General features: G+C 40.7%; 1 protein-coding gene across 12 annotated transcripts in view; it reads left to right on the top strand.

The window, feature by feature from the left end:
- camta1b (calmodulin binding transcription activator 1b) overlaps nt 1–18768 on the top strand; it is a 267076-nt gene that overhangs the window by 231789 nt on the left and 16519 nt on the right. For 9 of the 12 annotated variants that reach the window (XM_057361347.1, XM_057361350.1, XM_057361346.1 and 6 more), the window contains 5 exons: nt 4708–4861; nt 9953–10093; nt 11847–14083; nt 15846–15972; nt 16168–16302. In XM_057361347.1, coding sequence (XP_057217330.1) covers nt 4708–4861; nt 9953–10093; nt 11847–14083; nt 15846–15972; nt 16168–16302 — 2794 coding nt within the window. The remainder of the gene's footprint in view (nt 1–4707; nt 4862–9952; nt 10094–11846; nt 14084–15845; nt 15973–16167; nt 16303–18768) is intronic. The other 3 variants (XM_057361352.1, XM_057361351.1, XM_057361348.1) reach the window with 1 other exon arrangement.

Raw genomic sequence — 18768 nt, 5'->3', positions numbered from 1 at the left:
TTTCAGGCATTGTGTTGTTGTTTGAGTAGTAAATTGACGAGTTTTACACACAAAGGACTTCCACAAATCATTCATGTAAAAGCCGGTTGGAACTGGTGAGTGCAAACCAGGACGACATTTCTCTCTTACATCTGCACAATGAAGTGAAATAGAGACTGTAAGTCATAAATCTAATGTTCATTTTATTTGTTTTCTATTGTTAATTCAAATATCCAAACTTTTGCTAAGTCTTATTTTATCCAAAAATTCATCTAGACAAACAGATTCAGATGACTTGGAACATCTTTTCTGCACTCGTGTGCAAATAAAGAACTAAACAAATGCTTTGTTTTTGTTTTAAATGGCTGTTTAGTGACAATATTATACGTTCTGTTTTTTGCACTACATTTTGTGTTTTCTTTCAAAAGAAAGGAGATGTAGTGATTAGTTGATGTTCCTATTATTGTCCACTAGATGGCAATAGTGAAATAAGTGATTACATCACGGATGTGGGGGAAGAATAAATAAAAGAGGCTACACGCCAGTTCATACATTTATTTTTTCAGAGTGTTTATTCAACAAACACCACAAGTTTAACACTGGTTTTGGATGTTCTATTTAGCCCGTGACTGACTTAGCTCCCTTCGCTATCGTATGCTAACGTTATCCTCCTATATATACGGTACATGTACGTCAATTCAGACTGTTGATAAATATTACTTACATCGGCAGCTTTGTCTCGTTCAGTCGGTCTCGACCCCTCTTGAGGAACAACTTTGAAGCTAATCCTGCTTGTACTGTCCCAGGTTGATAAAGCACTCCGGCTTGAAGTGATTCACGCAAACAAGCAGGTTCTTACTTATGGTTTCTGAGGGATTTCCACTAAAATTAAATAAATCCACTCCTGTCTCTTCCGAGGTTAGGACTCTGTGCAACGACTACATTGCATGTTGTCCACGAACTTTAGCCATGGCGTCACGTACACCGCTGTCGCTTGTGAAAACAACAATGGCGGCAGCGCCGCGGGTGGAATTGTGTAGATTAAGGGGCGGTAATATTATAATAAGAGCCTGCGTCTACGTCACATCAGGAGCGAAATCTGAACGGCTCGATTTCTCACACGCTTGCAGAGAAAGGCTTACCAAAACAAAGTTACTGGGATCTTGTTTTTCACTTTTTCTGGGTTGCTAGATGCACCGGGGATCCGATTATAGCACTTAAACACAGACAAATTTTTTAACCTTTAAACCTTGACCATTACCCATAATTCAATAGCTCAGTTGCCTTATTCATTGTGTTTGTTGTTTATGACTACACCAAATTAAAATTGGCTGACAACTGGAATATTTAATATTACCTTAAAGCAAAAAAATATGGCATTTCTGTTTTGAAGTGAAAAGAAACATGACGATTATTCATTAAGGTATTAAATGTTTTTATCCTTCAATTTATTCATCCCTTGGCTTTTGTTTTGCTTTGGTAGTGTGATCAATGCTGCCCCTCAGGCCAACAGCGGAACTGCATATAGTGCATACAATGCTCACTTGTGTATGTAGTGTCATTTAAATCATACAGACTCATTCGATAGAGTCTGAGGTGAAGATATCAAGGCTGTGGTAAAGAAGATGGGCCGTACAGTGTTTAAATGCAATAAAAACACCTCATCGATTACAACAGACTTCTGTGTCCACACATAAAGCCCGCCGTATGTGAGAGGAAATTACCCTTGAAATGAATTGTGTGTGTGCCGTGGGCAGAGAGCTGCCTAATGATGGACACACGGCACATTTATCATTACACACACTGTGTCCAGAGCAACTATTACAAGTAAAACACACACATAGTGTTTCGGCATTCCAGACGCACACAGACTCCATGATGCATAGATGTCACACGTGAACAGCTACATGCCTGCGGAATGTCAAACGCTCGCTTCTGTTCATGCTTCGTGGGTCATTTTATCACATATTAAAATGATTTACTCCTATTTATGTTATTTCAAACCTGTATTGTTTTTATTTCATCTGTGAAACACAAATGTTGACGTTTACAATTTATACATTTTCAGGGCACTTTAAAGGGATATTTCACCCGGAAATAAAACATTTTCCATTAATTGTTGAGCCTTGTGTTGTTCCAAACCTGTACGTGACTCTTTCTTCTGTTGAAGATGTTTTGAAAAATGTCTCTGTGGTATTCGGTCAATGGGGCTCAGTGTTGTTTGGTTATCAACATTCTTCAAACTATCTTCTTTTGTGTTCTGCAGAAGACAGAAAGTCATACAGGTTTGGAATGACGTGAGGGTGAATAAATGATAAAAGAACCTTCATTTTCGGATGAACTATCCATTTAATATAGCGCGTGATCCAAATCTTTCTGTACTTTTATATGTGAAAAAAGAAATTCACACAGGTTTGTAACAACGTGCGTGAGTTTTATGGAATTGTCTTTGTCTGGACGAACTGTTCTTTTAAAATGCAATTTCACTGGCCTTGAGAAGGATTGAAGTCTGATCATATTGTGCGAGGGCACAATAATTCAAGACACATCTGTTTTTACATGAGGCTTGTGACGCTTTAGAATAAGGAGGAGAATGTTTTATTGCATCGGGTAAATGCAGATAAAGCTTATCTTCTGTACCGTACCATATTAATCTTCTGTGTGTGTTTGCACATATGCATTTGACACAGTGAAGTAAACTAAACCGTAAACAGGTGTGAGACGGCTCCAGCTGTTTATAAATCTACACGCACGTGCCTGTAATACAAGATTGACCTGCGTGCAAACTCGGAGAATACAGAATAGATGAACAAAGGAATGAAAAAAGAGAGAATGTGGACACTTAAAGTATTATCTTCATTATCTATGATGAGATCGAAAGTAGTGTGTGTGTGTGTGTGTGTGTGTGTGTGTGTGTGTGTGTGTGTGTGTGTGTGTGTGTGTTTGTGTGTTAAGGCTTGTTGCCAGGTTACAGCCATGTGTTGAAGCTTTTATGAGAAACCGTGAAAATTGCACCATAGGGTTGAGACGAAAGAAACAGCGTGAGATAGATTTTTAGAAATTCAGTTCTTAAAAAATCGCAGTATGCCTAACTTTCAGGGTCAGTCAACGCAGTAAGTCATCTGGAGAGGAACAATTTGATCTTTTGACAGGGTTAACTCCCCCCCCCAGACAAAAGTAAAAATAATAAAAGTACAGTAATCCAATTTCTCTCTTGTTTAAGAAAATCCACGAAATCCGGCCGGTTTCTTACATCTACCAAAGGTACTGTGCGAACACCTTGAAATGCATCGCCGAATGTGTTCGCTTTTTCCCGTCTCCCATCTGGTCGCTAACGCTGCGATATTAAAATGCTAATGGGTCCGTCGGACAGACGCTGAGCGAAGAGAAGTTTATTCTGTCTTTCACGGAGAGCCGTGCTAACTCCTGTGGGTAGGAAAGAAAACCGATCGTCTGTATTTCAAAACCAAAGGAGATGAGACAAAAGCGACTGATTCGCTGGTTTTAAATTCAAGCTTTGGTCTGTAACTCATTGATTGGTGAATGTGAAAATGGGAGGGGTATCACTTTTGGGAGAGAGGGGAGGCAGATTGATGGAGAATGCGAATTATTGGCAGCCTAACATTGACAAACCTTCGACGTTGTCTCAGGCTCCATTTCTCTCTGTCAAGACCCCCAGTGTAACCCCTCCACCTGCGTGTCTCTGTGTCTGTTCACTTATCACGACTGAGGTGAATGAGGGTGTCCATAAGAAAAATCACAGATCAGATCTCAATGAATTCTCCAGAACATATACGAGAATTTTTGAAACAGCCAGAAGTCTCATCAACGTCTTCATTGGAGTTTCAAAAGTGAGCTCAGATTTGTCAAGTCTCAAGATGATCTCAAAAAGATCTCAATGTGAACTCAAACACCCCTCGTCAAATTGACCCAAATCCAGATTATTTTACTTCTACAATCTACATTCATTTTACACCTCCATGCTCTTCATGTGTTTCAACATGTTTCTGTTTTATTTCCCTTGTGCATTTTAGGAAAAACATCTGAGACTTAAATAAGAACTCCATCAACATCTGAGCAATACCAAATTGCGCATCACAGGAAAACGAAACGCACAGTGTGTTGTTTTTAAAGTCGTGTCCTCTCCGTGTATCTGTGAGCAACAGTTAGTTTCATTTTGCCCCCGAATCTCCACCACGTGTCCCCTTCACCTCGATTCCTGCCCACAGCAGCTGAGCTTTAGCAACACCTATTACTCTTAGGCTGTCAATTAGGATAATTGATGGCCGTAATTCTGAGCCGGGATGGTGTTTTGATGTTGGTAAATACTTTGAAGTTAATTGGGGGCATCTGCTCCAGGGAGCTCGGGCGAAGAATGGGAGACGCTTGTGTTTCCGAGCGTGCTTGCCAATTAACGACTCCCACCTTCTGCCACCGAACGCAAAACAACTCGCAGACCCGACGTTTAACGCGTTAGCTCCTCCGCCGTGGCTGGCGAGATTCTCCGGTGTGTGTGTGTGTAAGTGCGTTTAGTTAAAGTTTTAATTGCATGTGTAGATGTCACTTCTCCTTTGGATGCTGAAAGACCACCGCAGAAGCAGCGCATCATGTGACAGTGTTTCATTTAACAACTGTTTGTGGATTCTTGCATAGAACAATGTCTCGACGTCTTTCCTTTCTCGTTTTGTGAAATCTTTCATCTTGATTTCTGTTTCTCACTCCCTTTAGAACCCTGACATTGTGCTGGTTCACTACCTGAACGTGCCCGCCATAGAGGATTGTGGGAAACCGTGTGGACCCATCCTATGCTCCATCAACACAGATAAGAAAGAGTGGGCCAAATGGACCAAGGAAGAGCTCATTGGACAGCTCAAGCCCATGTGTGAGTATTAAACCGCATCGGATCATATCACTGATCCAGACTGTGTTTTATGATACACTACAATGTGTCTGACTTTATTTAACAGACGTTTGCCGTTTATAAGAAGCTCTTTGTGCAAATGTAGTGCACCATGAGTTTGTCATGATCAATATTTTGGCTGCACTTTTAATAATAACGTTTCTTTACAAGTTCTTTAAAGGACTGTTTATGTAACATCCACAAAACCTGTCGGCTATACAAACTATACAAATTAAGAAAGAACTTTTCAAGATCCTTTTATGGTGAAAATCAAAATACATATTCACTTTATTGCAAAATAACTTCACGGCCAAGGTCTCCAAGTCTGGATTCATACAGTTGTATAATAAAATAAATAACAAATTAGTTCTGATTTGCTGTAATTTTGTGCATTAGGACAAAAACTTAATTTCCGGCATTGCACCTGGTGTTTCCTGCCGCGAGAACCTGAAATCATAAGGGAATTGTAAAATTGCTATTTTCAGGCCTGCAAAGGTTATGGGAATTATTACAATCTTAACAAAGTCCCGGAAAAGTCATTGAACTTTCTATAATGAATATAAAGTGTCTAGTTATCCTCTGCTCTCAAGGATTTTACTACTTTTGAAGAAATTCCCTCGACGGGCTGCGTTGAAATTCCAAGATATTTTTTTTATTAGAGACATTTGTACACCAAAAATATCCCCATTAAATTCCTTAAAAATATATCAATTCTAATTATTGTGACCTTACACACAAACAGAATATTTATAAAATGATCTCTAAATAGGCCTATCTTTATTCATTAAGAATCACAAATGACCTGAAGCGTGAACAGAAGAGACCTCAGATCAGTTTCAGATCCCAGAGGGGGGCGTCTGTACTGAAGGTGGCTGTCAGAAGAAGACCCAAATCATTCTGACACCTGTCCTCTGCTCCGCTGTGCTTCAAACTCAACTGAACCTGTGTAGGACGAATACTTTTTGTGATGAAATACAGCATCAAACTCAATCCTGATGATATAAAGAACACGGAGTTCAGCGTTCTCTATACATTCACAGCGGCCTTCGCTCTCTCAATATCTGAACACACATCAATGAGTCATTAACTTCATGATGTCCTAGTGCTGTAGTGATAGGCCAGCTGAACACTTCTCACATCATCATCATCTCTTTGAATGACCTTCCAGTACTGAAACACAGCGACGGTGCGATACTGCCACCTGCTGGCAAGAGAATAAAGTCGCAGGGAGATTTATAGTCTTGAGAGGTGGTATAAATGTGGGCTGATGGATCTCACACCTATCAAAGCAGTCCTGTATATGAAATGAATGTGTTACAAGCAAGCAGTTGGAATTAAATATGGTTCCTGAAGTGACCTATATATGCACATGGTCATTAAAAGAGCAGCGTGCTTGTGTGTGCGTGTTGGTTAGATCTCCATGGGATAATAAACCTAAAATCACCGGCTGTACATTGTGAGAAAAAGCCAATGGTCGCCACGAGGACAGGATCAGGATCAGGACTGGATAACATAACGTAAATAACGTTTAACTGTAAAAATGCAAAAACAGTTTTAGTGGTGGTGTATGTTCAGTGGTGGGGGATAAAAAAGAACATTAGTTCACTGTAGAAACAATAGGAGTCGATATCACTTTTTTTTATAGAAAAAGTGTGACTTTCAGAAATGGTCAGCGAAGCAATAAAATAATGAATGAAATAATTGAATGAAGTGGAATCTAGTCACAATGAGGAAAAATGTGGTGTGGGCAGAGGCGGATTAACCATATGGGCAATTGGGCAAGTGCCCAGGGGCACCAAGACTTTAGGGGCACCAAATAAACCCGCAATACAAAATATATATTTTTTATAAATGTACATAAGCACTTGTTTTTTAAGACTTAAGTCACGCATCTGCGCTAAATAGGCGTGGCACCATGTGCGGGAATACCCCCACTTTCAGATAAAAATGGTTCTGTCCTCCGCACTTTTTCGACACACCTCCGCCAAAATTCCCGCCCATGTTATCTGGTTAGTTACATAGATTTGAGTGAATTAACATTCAGCCAATCACAAGTGACTGCTATTAGGCGAGTCGTCTTTCGTGTAGCCTACACTTTAATCTTCAAACAGATGGAAGCGGGAACGATGCAGAGCGCATTGTTGTAGCGGAGACTAAAAATGCGGGGATTAGCACTGATTAATAAAGGTGTATACACATGGCATGCGTCAGAAATAAGATGTTATAGTGCCGATAATGTCTGCTAATAATAGTACGTGGAGGTAAGGCCACTATTGAAGATCCAAACCAGGGTTTTAAAGTGAAAGTGAAGAACGGTCAGTGTCATCACTATAGTAATCAATTCATATGTGTCCTTTTTAGTGGAGTACACTTTTATCTTAGTACTTATGTGATCGTTTAGTAAGAAGAATATACACATACTGTGCTTAAATAGAGCGTTTGAATAGCTGTATAGCAGTTAAAATAGTAACAATAACGTTTCATGTTATTTTTATGAATAACCTTGCTATACGTTGTAATCTGGTGAATGCCACTTTGGTGAATTAAAGTCCCAATGTCCTGAAAATCTGTACATTGTTCCATTGTCCCCCTAATGTGAATACATACATGCAAACTATAGTGTGTGTGTGTGTCCCTGTACCCCCATTTTGTGGCACGCACAACATTTACACCTGTTAAAAAAATGTTAGTGATTTTTTTACTAAAGCAGGTGCCCCTTAACTACAGTAGGCCTAATTGTTAAAAATACTTAATGGAAAAGAGTTGTTTTTGTGTTATATTCTACAAAAGTGTCATGTTAATGTATAATTCTTGTAAAATAGTATATTGTAAATTGCTGAGTTTCATTCTTATAAAATCTTTTAATATATAAATCTTTTAATGAGTGGATTCTTGCGTGTGGGTTGATGGGGGGCACCTCTGGGGCTGTTGCCCAGGGGCACCATGAGGTCTTAATACGCCTCTGGGTGTGGGTTTGGATGCTCTATGGTAATTAGCTTTATAATTGAATAGAAATCAAATAGAAATCTATTTATAATATTTATAAAATGACGTATTCATTCATGCATGCATGCATTCTTATTCATTTATCGTGTAAAGTACATATATAGGTCACACTCATTCGTATAAGTCTGTACTTATTAGTTTACTTGTAGTTACAATTACTTTTAGTTACTGTCTGTAAACATGTTTGTATGTTCATGTATGTTCAGGATAGGCTTGTGGTTCAGCTGACACTTGCACATCATGTAGTCATGTGATTGTGGTCTGTGAAGTGTTTAGCACAAGGGTGTCCATACTGATTATATTTTTGAGCTCCTTCTTCAAAGACATTGAAGCAAACTTGTTTACTACTAACATATCGATCAGGACTGGATGAGCCCAATAATATCCATCCGCACAGCCACATGTCACAGTACCCTGCTGCTGAAAAAAAATGAAACAATATCTAATGTTAAATACCATTATGAATCATCAGCAAAAGATCCTTTATGTTGTGTGTTTTAGACCTTATTCCAGTAGGATTTAAAGGTGTCCTGTTGGTTTCCATTTGCCAGATAAACATCCCACCAATAAAACACAACACATTACCTGTAGAGACTAACAGAGACCGTTATAGTTTTCATTCAAGCCGATGCAATTCCCATTATAACCATTAAATCCAGTAGTATTTTTGTGGCTCTGGCATAATCTGAACACTAGATGTCGCTATAACACAAAGCATCACCTACACCGAGGAACAAACACTCAAATAAACTTCTCTCGGAGCTCCACAGTTCCTCAACAAAGCTCCACATATCCACTGATAAAAAAGTAACAACATATTTGTTGTGGAGTGCAATCCCATGCTCATATAGGCCTACTCGCTCGTCTACTTATACTGTGCGGTGTACTAAGAGTATTATTTTTGTTAAAAAAGTATATTCGACTGTGTAGCGAAAGATTATGCAAGTACTTGGGCAAATTTATTCTTATTCCACTGTGAAGGACGGATTTTAGGCGATTTGGAGCAACGTATTTATGTTCCGATACCTGCGAGCAAGTGCGCATGCGCTGCGTTCAGTTGCGTACGCCCGCTTGCTGAAAAATTCCACTAATCCTGCGAAGTTTTGTTTTATAAAGTTATATTTTTGTTAAACGTGTGTTTTAATAAAAAGTGATTACAGTTACAGACTAACTGTAATCGTGTGCGTTATGACAAATTGAATGTCCAAAGAAAACATGAAAACAAACCCAAAAGCAGATAAACTACCAGACGCTTTGCACGTAGAGAGAGAGCTTCGGTTTGGGAAAAGACGCGTGAAATCTTATTGGTGATTGAAAAATAGTTTGTTTACGCATAATACTGTACAACACAACGTGTGATTAACATACTGACAACGTGACTGACGGTGGCAGTCTTGTAGATTTTAGTCCTGTCTAGTATGACAGAAGCGGGGATCTGATTGTGTTGTCACTTTGTTGCTGTAGTACCTCAAAATGTCCAGCAGATGTCTGTATTGCTTTGTGTTTTGTTTTAGACAGCGCCTGTGTGAATCCGCAGTTGTGACACGACACGGTTACCTGTCATACTTTTCTACTAAAAGTAAAAGAGTTACTCATAATAGTGATGTCAAGACTTTTTCTGTGTCACTTTAAACAAAACGTTCTGGGTTTATTACAAATTCTGAGCTCAATGCTTTTTTGACTACGATTTAAGGAAATATTCTCCTTTGTCAAGTTATATCTGCAATATCTATCTAAATTAGGTTTTGTAATGAAAAAACAGCATTATAGTGGCAGATTGGTGACACTAAACCTTTGAATGACTTCTTGAACCCATAACATTCCTTCAAGGGGTGAACGGATGCCTGCGACACGGCACAGCGTATATAAACCCTCCATGGCTTCATGTAGCTGATACTTTCCTTGGTTCGATGACACATGAAAGTGTTGAGGTGATGATGGACAGGTGAACGATTCAGGGCCGGTTAGACTGTGTCTCCTCTGCAGTGTCAGTAGGGGGTGCTGGCGAGGTGTTGGTCTGTGTGGCTGACTGGCTGACCTCTGTGTGTCCCTCCTCTCTCCCGGCAGTTCATGGCATCAAGTGGACTTGCAGCAATGGGAATAGCAGCACAGGGTTCTCAGCAGAGCAGCTGGTTCAGCAGATTCTGGACAGCCACCAGACCAAACCACCTCCCCGGACTCACAACTGCCTCTGCACGGGCAACCTGGGTAAGAACACGGTTCAGAGCTTCAGCTGGGCTAAGATATAAGAAAGGATGTCTTTATATCAAAATCGTTTTTCTTAGAGCCTCATGTGGTTCAAAACCTGTAGACAGAAGATAGAAAACGAAGATATTTTGAGAAATGTCTCAGTGGTTTTGTGTTCATACTGTACAATGGAAGTCATTGGCCGCCAATGTTGTTTGGTTACCAACATTCTTCAAAATATCTTCTTGTTTTCCAAAAGAAAGTCATACAGGTTTGGAATGACATGGGGATGAGTAAATGAAAGAATTTTTATTTTGGGATGAATTATCCCTTTAGGAGACATTTTAGAGAAGTCCAAGTTATTACTTGTTTGAAACATAACTTTTAACACATTTCTGTACGCGTAATGTTTAATATATTTAGATCTTTTGCATTATTTGTATATTTACATTGCAAATGTGTATTAGAAAGGCAAAATAGTTTAATGTCATGTAAGTTTAAAAATAAATAAAAATAGCATATTTTTGTATTCGTGTTTTATTTGAAACCACTGGAGAATGATCCAAAATTGAATATCAGTAAAAATAATTAAATCGATCCTCTTTTAATTAAAAATAAACATGAAAATATATTACAGCTTTACTTTACCTTTCTATTAGTTTCAGAGATTATATTCAATTCATTTATATAATTTTAGGTTCAGTGCTATTTACATTTTTACCAATAGATGGCAATGTTTGACAATTGATTCCATTAAATATCATATAAACAGTCTGAATTGCTTATTTTACAAAAATCAATAGATTATTTAAAACGATTGTATTTATAGTTTTGAAACATCTTATTTTGTTCATTTGTAATTTTTGTGTGTTTTTTAATGAAATGATAATGCACATATGATTTTATCTGTTTTGGCAACACTTGTTTTGAAAACATTAGTCTTTAGTTTAATCCCTTTTTTGTCCACACCAGTGTTGGGTGTAACTAGTTACTAAGTAATTAGTTACTGTAATTTAATTACTTTTCCCTTGAAAAAGTAAAGTAAGGGATTACTCTTATTTTTTATGTAATTTAATTACAGTTACTTCTGATGTAATTAAACTAAATACTTTGTGTAATATATGTGTGTGCAGAAGAGGAATTTACATCAAAATTCAAAGTCTAACTTTAAAATCCGTGCTTTAATGTATAATTCTCACATTTGTAATTAATAATAATACTTTATGTAGTTTTATATTATTTATTTGAATGAATTAAAAGAGCTGTTTCATGTCTATCCTTGAATCACTTAACTCCTCAAGGTTAATGTAGGATATAGAAAGTCATTAGTAATAAGTAATGAAATACTTTTTGAAGAGAGTAACTTGTACAGTAATCTAATTACATTATCGAATGTGTAATTAGTAACTAGTAATTAATTACTTTTTCAGAGTAACTTACCCAACACTGGTCCACACATAGATATTTGATAACAGATAACTAAGTAGTTCAGCCATAATTCTTGTATAAAATTTATTTGTATCTGTCAGGATATATGTTGTATATTGGGCTGCATAACGAATAATCATTTGCAGAATAAAATATTTTGTTTACATAATATAAGTGTGTGTACTGTGTATAATAATTATGTATATATAAATACACACACATGCAATTATTATACACAGTACACACACTTATATTATGTAAACAAAATCTTTTATTCTTTATTTGTGCAGCCCTAACATTTCATAGCTACATTGAGTTTATTTTAACATGCGTCTGCTCTCTGCAGGTGCTGGAAGCAGCCTCCACCACAAATGCAACAGTGCCAAACATCGTATCATCTCCCCCAAAGTGGACACGCGCCCTGGAGGCACCTACGGCAGCAGCCACTCCGAGGTTCAGAACAACGATGTGTCCGAGGGCAAGACGGAACACAACCACGGCGGCGGCAAAAACGGCAGAACGGGGGGCGACGGCGGAACGGGTGGTCGAGAGAAGAGGAACGGCAAGGTGCCCAAGCCAGCGCTGCTCCACCAGAACAGCATGGAGGTGTCCTCCACCAACCAGGTGGAGGTTCCGGATACCACCCAGAGCTCACCCGTCTCCATCAGCAGCGGCCTGAACTCGGACCCCGACATGGCCGACAGCCCTGTGGTGGCCGGAATGGGTCACGTGGCCTCAGTCATGAGCAGCCTGTCTCAATCCTCCACGGTTTTTATGTCTGAGGTCTCCGGAGATCCTGTCTATAGCATGTCCCCGACTGTCGACCCCAACGCTCATCTCCTGGGTCCCGACACGGCTTCTAGCAGTCTGGTATTGGCGGTGACGGCCGACAGCCATAAGTTTGCATTCGCTGGGGCGGTTGGAGTAGGGTTAACTGACGCCGGGTCCGCAGAGGGACTCGCCATGTTGTCGACGAGCGGCGTGTCTGAAGAACTGCTGCTCTCCAGCAACCTGGAGTCAGGGAGTATCAAGCTGCCTGAGACCAATATGAACTTTGACCCAGATTGCTTTCTCAACAACCCCAAGCAAGGTCAGACTTATGGGGGAAATGGGTTGAAAACAGAGGAGAGCAACAGTAGCAGCTGCCGTAATGGAGGTTTGCGATGTTCTCCGCCCATCAACGACAACGGATACACGTTTAACCCCTCTCTAGTGAAGAACATCAAGACGGAGGACACCTCCTTTGAACAGCAGCTGGCTAATGAGAGCGGATATCAAGTCGGGGAGGTGGTGAGCGGATCCTCAAGCAGTGGTTCCCAAAACTCCCTGGCTCTGACTCCCACGGGTTCCCTGCTGCCTTCCGGGGGCGGGCTGAGTCCCAGCACCACGCTCGAGCAGATGGACTTCAGCGCCATTGACGCCAAGCAAGAATATCCAACCAACGTGATGTCAGCTGCAGGATACGGCCACAGCGCTCACCTGGCCCACCAGAGCCACTCGCCCAGCTTCTTCCTGCAAGGCTCGCCCCAGTCCACTCAAACCCAGGCCCACCAGAACAACTCCGCGTTGACCCAGAACTCCCACGACTCCAACGCTTACATGGGCCTGTCTGTCGTCAAGACCCAAGACTCCACAGGAACCAACGGACACCACCATTACCACACGCACGCTGCCTCCAACTGCAACGGCGGCTCTCCGACTGAAAGAAACGGGCAGGCGGGATCGCTCCAGCTTTTGCGGTACCAGAGTCGCTTCTCTAACCCGGGCCAGGAGCACGAGGACGTTGGGGGCTTGGAACAGCCAACAGGAGTAGAACCGGGGGAGGGAGGCAGTCAGGAGAAAAAGTCTGATGGTGTGCTGAAGCCTGGGGACCACTTGCAGACTGGAGGGGGAGGAGAAGCTGAAGGTGGAGGGGGCACAGAGCAATACCTCCAACAGCCAGCAGAGGGCAGCCTGGGGACCGGGGCAACAGGTGCGAGGGTAGAAAGCGGAACTCTGTGCAACGGCGGTGAAGGAAACGGAAATGCCAACAGCCCCCATCAACAGCTCCAGCCCCTCCTGCAAGGAGCCGGTTTGGTGCAGGGTCTTTTCAGCACCGTGGGGGCCCACCAGAGCCTGGGGGGCAACGGAACCAATGCAGGGGGCTCCATGGAGATCAACCTAGACCATTTTGATGTTTCCTTTGGTAACCAGTTCTCAGATCTCATCAATGACTTCATTTCGGTGGAGGGTGGAAACGGTGCGGCCGTGGTTGCGGGGGCCAACGCTCTATACGGTCACCAGCTGATGACCCATACGGGGACAGAGGGGCAGGTCTCCTCTGGAACCGCCGCACAACAAGGTGCAGATGAAGGAGGTCATGGGGCGAGGGGTTATAATTCTGCAGAGCTCTGCTTGCAGCCCTGCTGCAGCCCTCAGTCTTCTCAGGCCGGGGCGGTGACGGGCGAGGCGGGGCAGCTGGCGTACATGCAGGTGGCCGAGGCCGTGTCGGCAGCTGTGGCGCATGGGAACATGGGAATGCTGCAGGCTACCGGAAGACTGTTTGTGGTGACGGACTATTCTCCAGAGTGGTCCTATCCTGAGGTGAGTTTTGGAATGACAGAAATATATATTTAGTTGAATTCAAATTAGTTTCTATAGTGCTTTTCAAAATGTTGCATCGTTGCAAGCAGCTTTACAGACACTCTTAAAAATAAAGGTGCTTCACAATGCCATAGAAGAATGTTTTTTCTACATCTAAATGGTTCCATAAAGAACCTCTGTTTCACAAAAGGTTCTTTTTTCTGGTGAAAGGGTTCTTCAGATTGTAAAAAGGTAAGAAAGAGATGGTTCCTTGGGTGCGTTTATATTTGGCATTAACATGCGATCTCTGTGATCCGAACAAGCAGATCAGATCTTCAAACGATCAGGACACAGAGTGTTTACACTTGTCTTTTCAATGTGTATGTGGACAACATCCAGATACAGATCGCATGTTAATGCCAAATGTAAACGCACCCTTTGTGGAACCAAAAATGGTTCTTCTCTGGCATCACTGTGAATAAATAAGTAGCAATAACTGCAAAAATGATTTTCCATAAGATCAGTCATCATCAGTTTCTACATAGAAAGGTGACTGAAGATATATGGAATGATTATTTTTAACAAACCGAACAGTAGCTAAAATCGTAATAGTGAAAAAAGCAAAAGATGGAGGTTATGTAGAGCTTTGTAAATGACATGTTGCGGTTGTTTAGAAATCCGCAGGCACATGTTCGTGTAGATCTTATAAAATGTCTCGCGTGAATACAACATCAGTTTATTTATTTTGTTGTGATCATTATTAGGCTGTTTAATTCAGGAAAAGAATGGTTTTAAATCAGAAAATGATGTTACCGTCTGAACCATCCGGAGAGTTCTCAATGTAAAGCTCAAGGTCTTTTCAACAACACGGGACATATTTATTTGTCCCAGAATCCCCTGGGCCACATGAGACACGTGCTCAGTCTGTCATTGGGACAGCAGTATAGGACAGATATAAACAGAGGGGTTATCAGACATCGCCACATGAACTTCAACTCACACAAACTCTCAAATAATGACAGACTTTTCTGTCTGCTTTGATTAGATCTTCCTTGTTGACTGAATATATCTCTATATCCAAATATAACTTTGAATTAAACTTTTGAATTGAAGTGTATATATGTGAACAGCGTGGGAAAAATTAAGAGACCATTTCAAATTCTCATTTATTCAGCATTTCTAGATGTATTTTGGTCATTCCAGTCCAGTTTCTGTTGAATTTCAACAAAATCAAACCTCAGGAGAGACATAAAGTCATCCAACAGCAATGTGAAAGACTGACAGCATGACAAGACACATGAAAACTGTCATAAAAATCCAGGTTATCACATAAAGAAAATGTTTTTGGACTATATTATAACAATATTTCCATTGTATTGCTTAAAATTGAATCTGAACTTGTTTTCTTTGCAGTATTTAAGGTCTAAAAAAACACAGAGCATCTTTTTCTTTCTTTTTATTTTGACCTGTTTCTCAGTTTTCATTTTCTGCAAATATATGCAAATAAAAATGATAATTGTACCTAAATGCATACCTATAAATAGGAAATTCAGAAAAACTGAAAATAATTTTGAAATGGTCTCCGCGGTTGTATACAGTGACATTAAAATTTGTTTTAAAACAGCTGTTTCTATCTCATAACACTTTGCAAATATCAAACCTTGACTCTTAAAACATTTTGTGGTGGATCTGTCTGTTGATTTGGGATTGTGTAAAAGATTAAATTGCATTACATTGTTACATAACTGGTGATGTTGTCCCTAACTAATGTTTTGTGTGTCAGGGTGGGGTGAAGGTGCTCATAACCGGGCCGTGGCAGGAGGCCAGCAGTGAATACACCTGTCTGTTTGATCAGATCACAGTCCCAGCGTCTCTCATTCAGCCTGGCGTGCTGCGCTGTTACTGCCCAGGTGTGTCATTCACGCTCAACAACATTTACAGTTGTGCTTTTTACAGTTGAGCAGTTTAACAGCTGTCACACAGCATCTCTCTAGTGTTACAAAACGGACTTAATAAAACAAAAATAGAGTACATTTTTAAATAGTAAACATTTAAATATTGTAAATAGCTGCTGGTAAATATGAAACATTTCTTTCTCTTCACAGCTCATGATACAGGTCTGGTGACCCTTCAGGTGGCGGCCAGCAGTCAGATTATCTCTAACTCGGTTGTGTTTGAGTATAAAGCCCGCGCTCTGCCCGCTCTGCCCTCCTCACAACACGACTGGCTCTCTCTGGACGGTAAATCTCTCAGTTTTGTCTCCTTTCATATCCGTTGTATGTGCTTTGTTCTTCATTATTTTGCAACGCTTTCTGTGATGATGGAACATCCGAGGTGCTGTTTTTAGCTCTGACCTGTTGTTGCATTGTTGTTGTTTTTTAATAGTGACTTTCATTCATTCAGTGTCAATCAATGATCTGTGTTTGGCTGATATGTCTCCTGATTTCTGATGTGTTTACCCCGAGACAGATATTTGAGTGAAATATGGTGTAATTAAATATTTGGCTGTTTTGCACGTGTTTTACACAAAGGGCATAAGTTGTGCTTGTCCTGTCTTAAAGAAAATGATATAGTGGGGAATAAAAACAGCTGCCACTTTAGTTTTATACTGAGGTTTATATTACAGAATGAATTGTATTAGAAATATGTTTGGGCAGAAGAGAACCCTTACCTGTGCAGAGTGTCTGTCTGAACTGCATGTACTTTTTAAGTGACCATAATGAACCAATGATGCAGATATAACCAAACTGAGCTAACCATTTATTCTTCATTTGCATGCATCATTTTCATCCACAGCAACTTATTGACCTGTTTGCAAAGACAGTGGTAGTTGTGTCCTCACTGACAATTTAGTTTCTAAGGCATGTCTACTTGTGACTAAAGTGTTGAATGTTTTTTCTTAAATCATGCTTCATCATTCAACTGGCATAATAAAGCAATAAGCCCCAAGAAGCAGTGGGTTACTGGGGTATTTTATAACGGCTTAGAACTCCGCTCAGCCAATCAGAATCAAGGACCAGAACTGACCGTTTTATAATAATAATTGTGTTTGAATGAAACTATGCAATGCAAAGGCCCCAAACTGACCATTCATGTCTCTCGTGTCATTTCTGAGGTATTTCTGGCAGGGGACAGAAAATGACATTGACTTTTACTTTAGTGCTTAATTTGATTTATAATAATGACAGAATTCACAAAAAAAAACATTTTTCATTCATTCGTTCTTTCTTGGTAAATGGTCTGACACATTCTCAACAGGTTTTTTGACATTCATCCCTGAAACAGTAAAGTGAAATAGTTCCCATGTGAATCCACGAAGCAAATTTATAGAAAATAGAAACAGCTGTATTTCAAACAGATGAGATGTCAAGTGGAAATGTCATATACAATGATGTTTGGCGTTAATAGCATTAAGATTATCATAATGCATAAATTTTGGGGTAAAACGTGACACATTATTGACAAGTTTTGTGATATTATTTTTATATTAGTGAAGTTGTATCTAATGGACGTAGCGACTGTATGAATCGATTTTTAAGCGTATTTACGCCAACCTTGAGAAAACAAAAATAGTGTAGATGGGAGCTGTCAGATCTCCCAGCGTGCTGTTCGCTTCGCTTGTATCCAGCGCGTGTTATGTGCGTGGCCTGATTTGTCATAATGCAGAGAGGAGAAAAACAATTCATCTGCAGCATTGCAGGTACTGAAGCACAGGACTGAGACAGGGAAACACAAGGGCTGTAAACATGATTCCGATGACACAGATATGTCGCAAAACAGCCGTGTGATCGGACCATCGCACTGTTTGAAGCGCTTATAACACAGATCGCCGCGACTCTATTGTGTTTGCGCGCGGCCACTCCCAAAAACACAATGCGCTTCCACATCCAGCCACGAAATAACCTCGGAGTCGCTTCAAAAGCACAGTTTTACAAAACGAGTCGAAGCTAGCCGCCGCACACGATTCCGTAAAGATTTCCAAAAAAAAAGTAATTAAAAACACGACCGACCGCGGTTTGGAGACGGGTGCGCGTCACGCGATCGCAAAATACACAACAGAAAGTGGATTTGTTTCTCTATTCTCTGTGCTATTTACCGTGTTTTCGTCGGTAAAGGAGGACTGTCATGTCTGCGAGTGTTTGTGGAGCCAGCCGTCGGCGCACGACCGCGCGCAAAACGGTGCGTAAAGCGCGTGCCCGCGGTGGATGAACTCCAGCGTCTCCATACGAGAGCGGAGGAGATAAAGGATCGGCAGTAGGGATGGGGAGGGAACAGGAGGGTTTGTAGAAGAGGGGGGAGAGGGGGTCTTTATCTGTCCATACACTCTCCTCACTTACACTTAGTTCTATTGTTGTTGGCTCTGTTTCCAAACGGCTCCTGCGGTTAGTTTCAGGCTGGATGAGGAACATGTGTGAGTGACAGACACCACGTTGGCTGTTTTGGGTTAGTATGCTTGATGTTATCGTGAACTTGATACGAACGTGCAGGCATTTTGGAGATGAATTTGGTTATGCGAGGAGTAGCGCGCAGGTCTGTGTTTTTGGTTTAACGATGTGTGCATGTCTGTTATGTCATATCGTTTGTGAAGATATTTCGTCGTCCTCCTTATGCTTGTAGTAAACTCGTGTCTTGTGTTTTGCATAGGTCATTTCATTCAGAGGTCCAGCATGAAGTCTGTATATGTTAGTTTTAAACAAGTTCCTGTA

The sequence above is a fragment of the Triplophysa rosa genome, linkage group LG20, assembly GCF_024868665.1.
Source record: "Triplophysa rosa linkage group LG20, Trosa_1v2, whole genome shotgun sequence".
In the NCBI taxonomy this organism is placed as follows: domain Eukaryota; kingdom Metazoa; phylum Chordata; class Actinopteri; order Cypriniformes; family Nemacheilidae; genus Triplophysa; species Triplophysa rosa.
The sequence above is the reverse complement of the archived record's forward strand: the minus strand, read 5'-3'. Positions and strand labels throughout refer to the sequence as shown.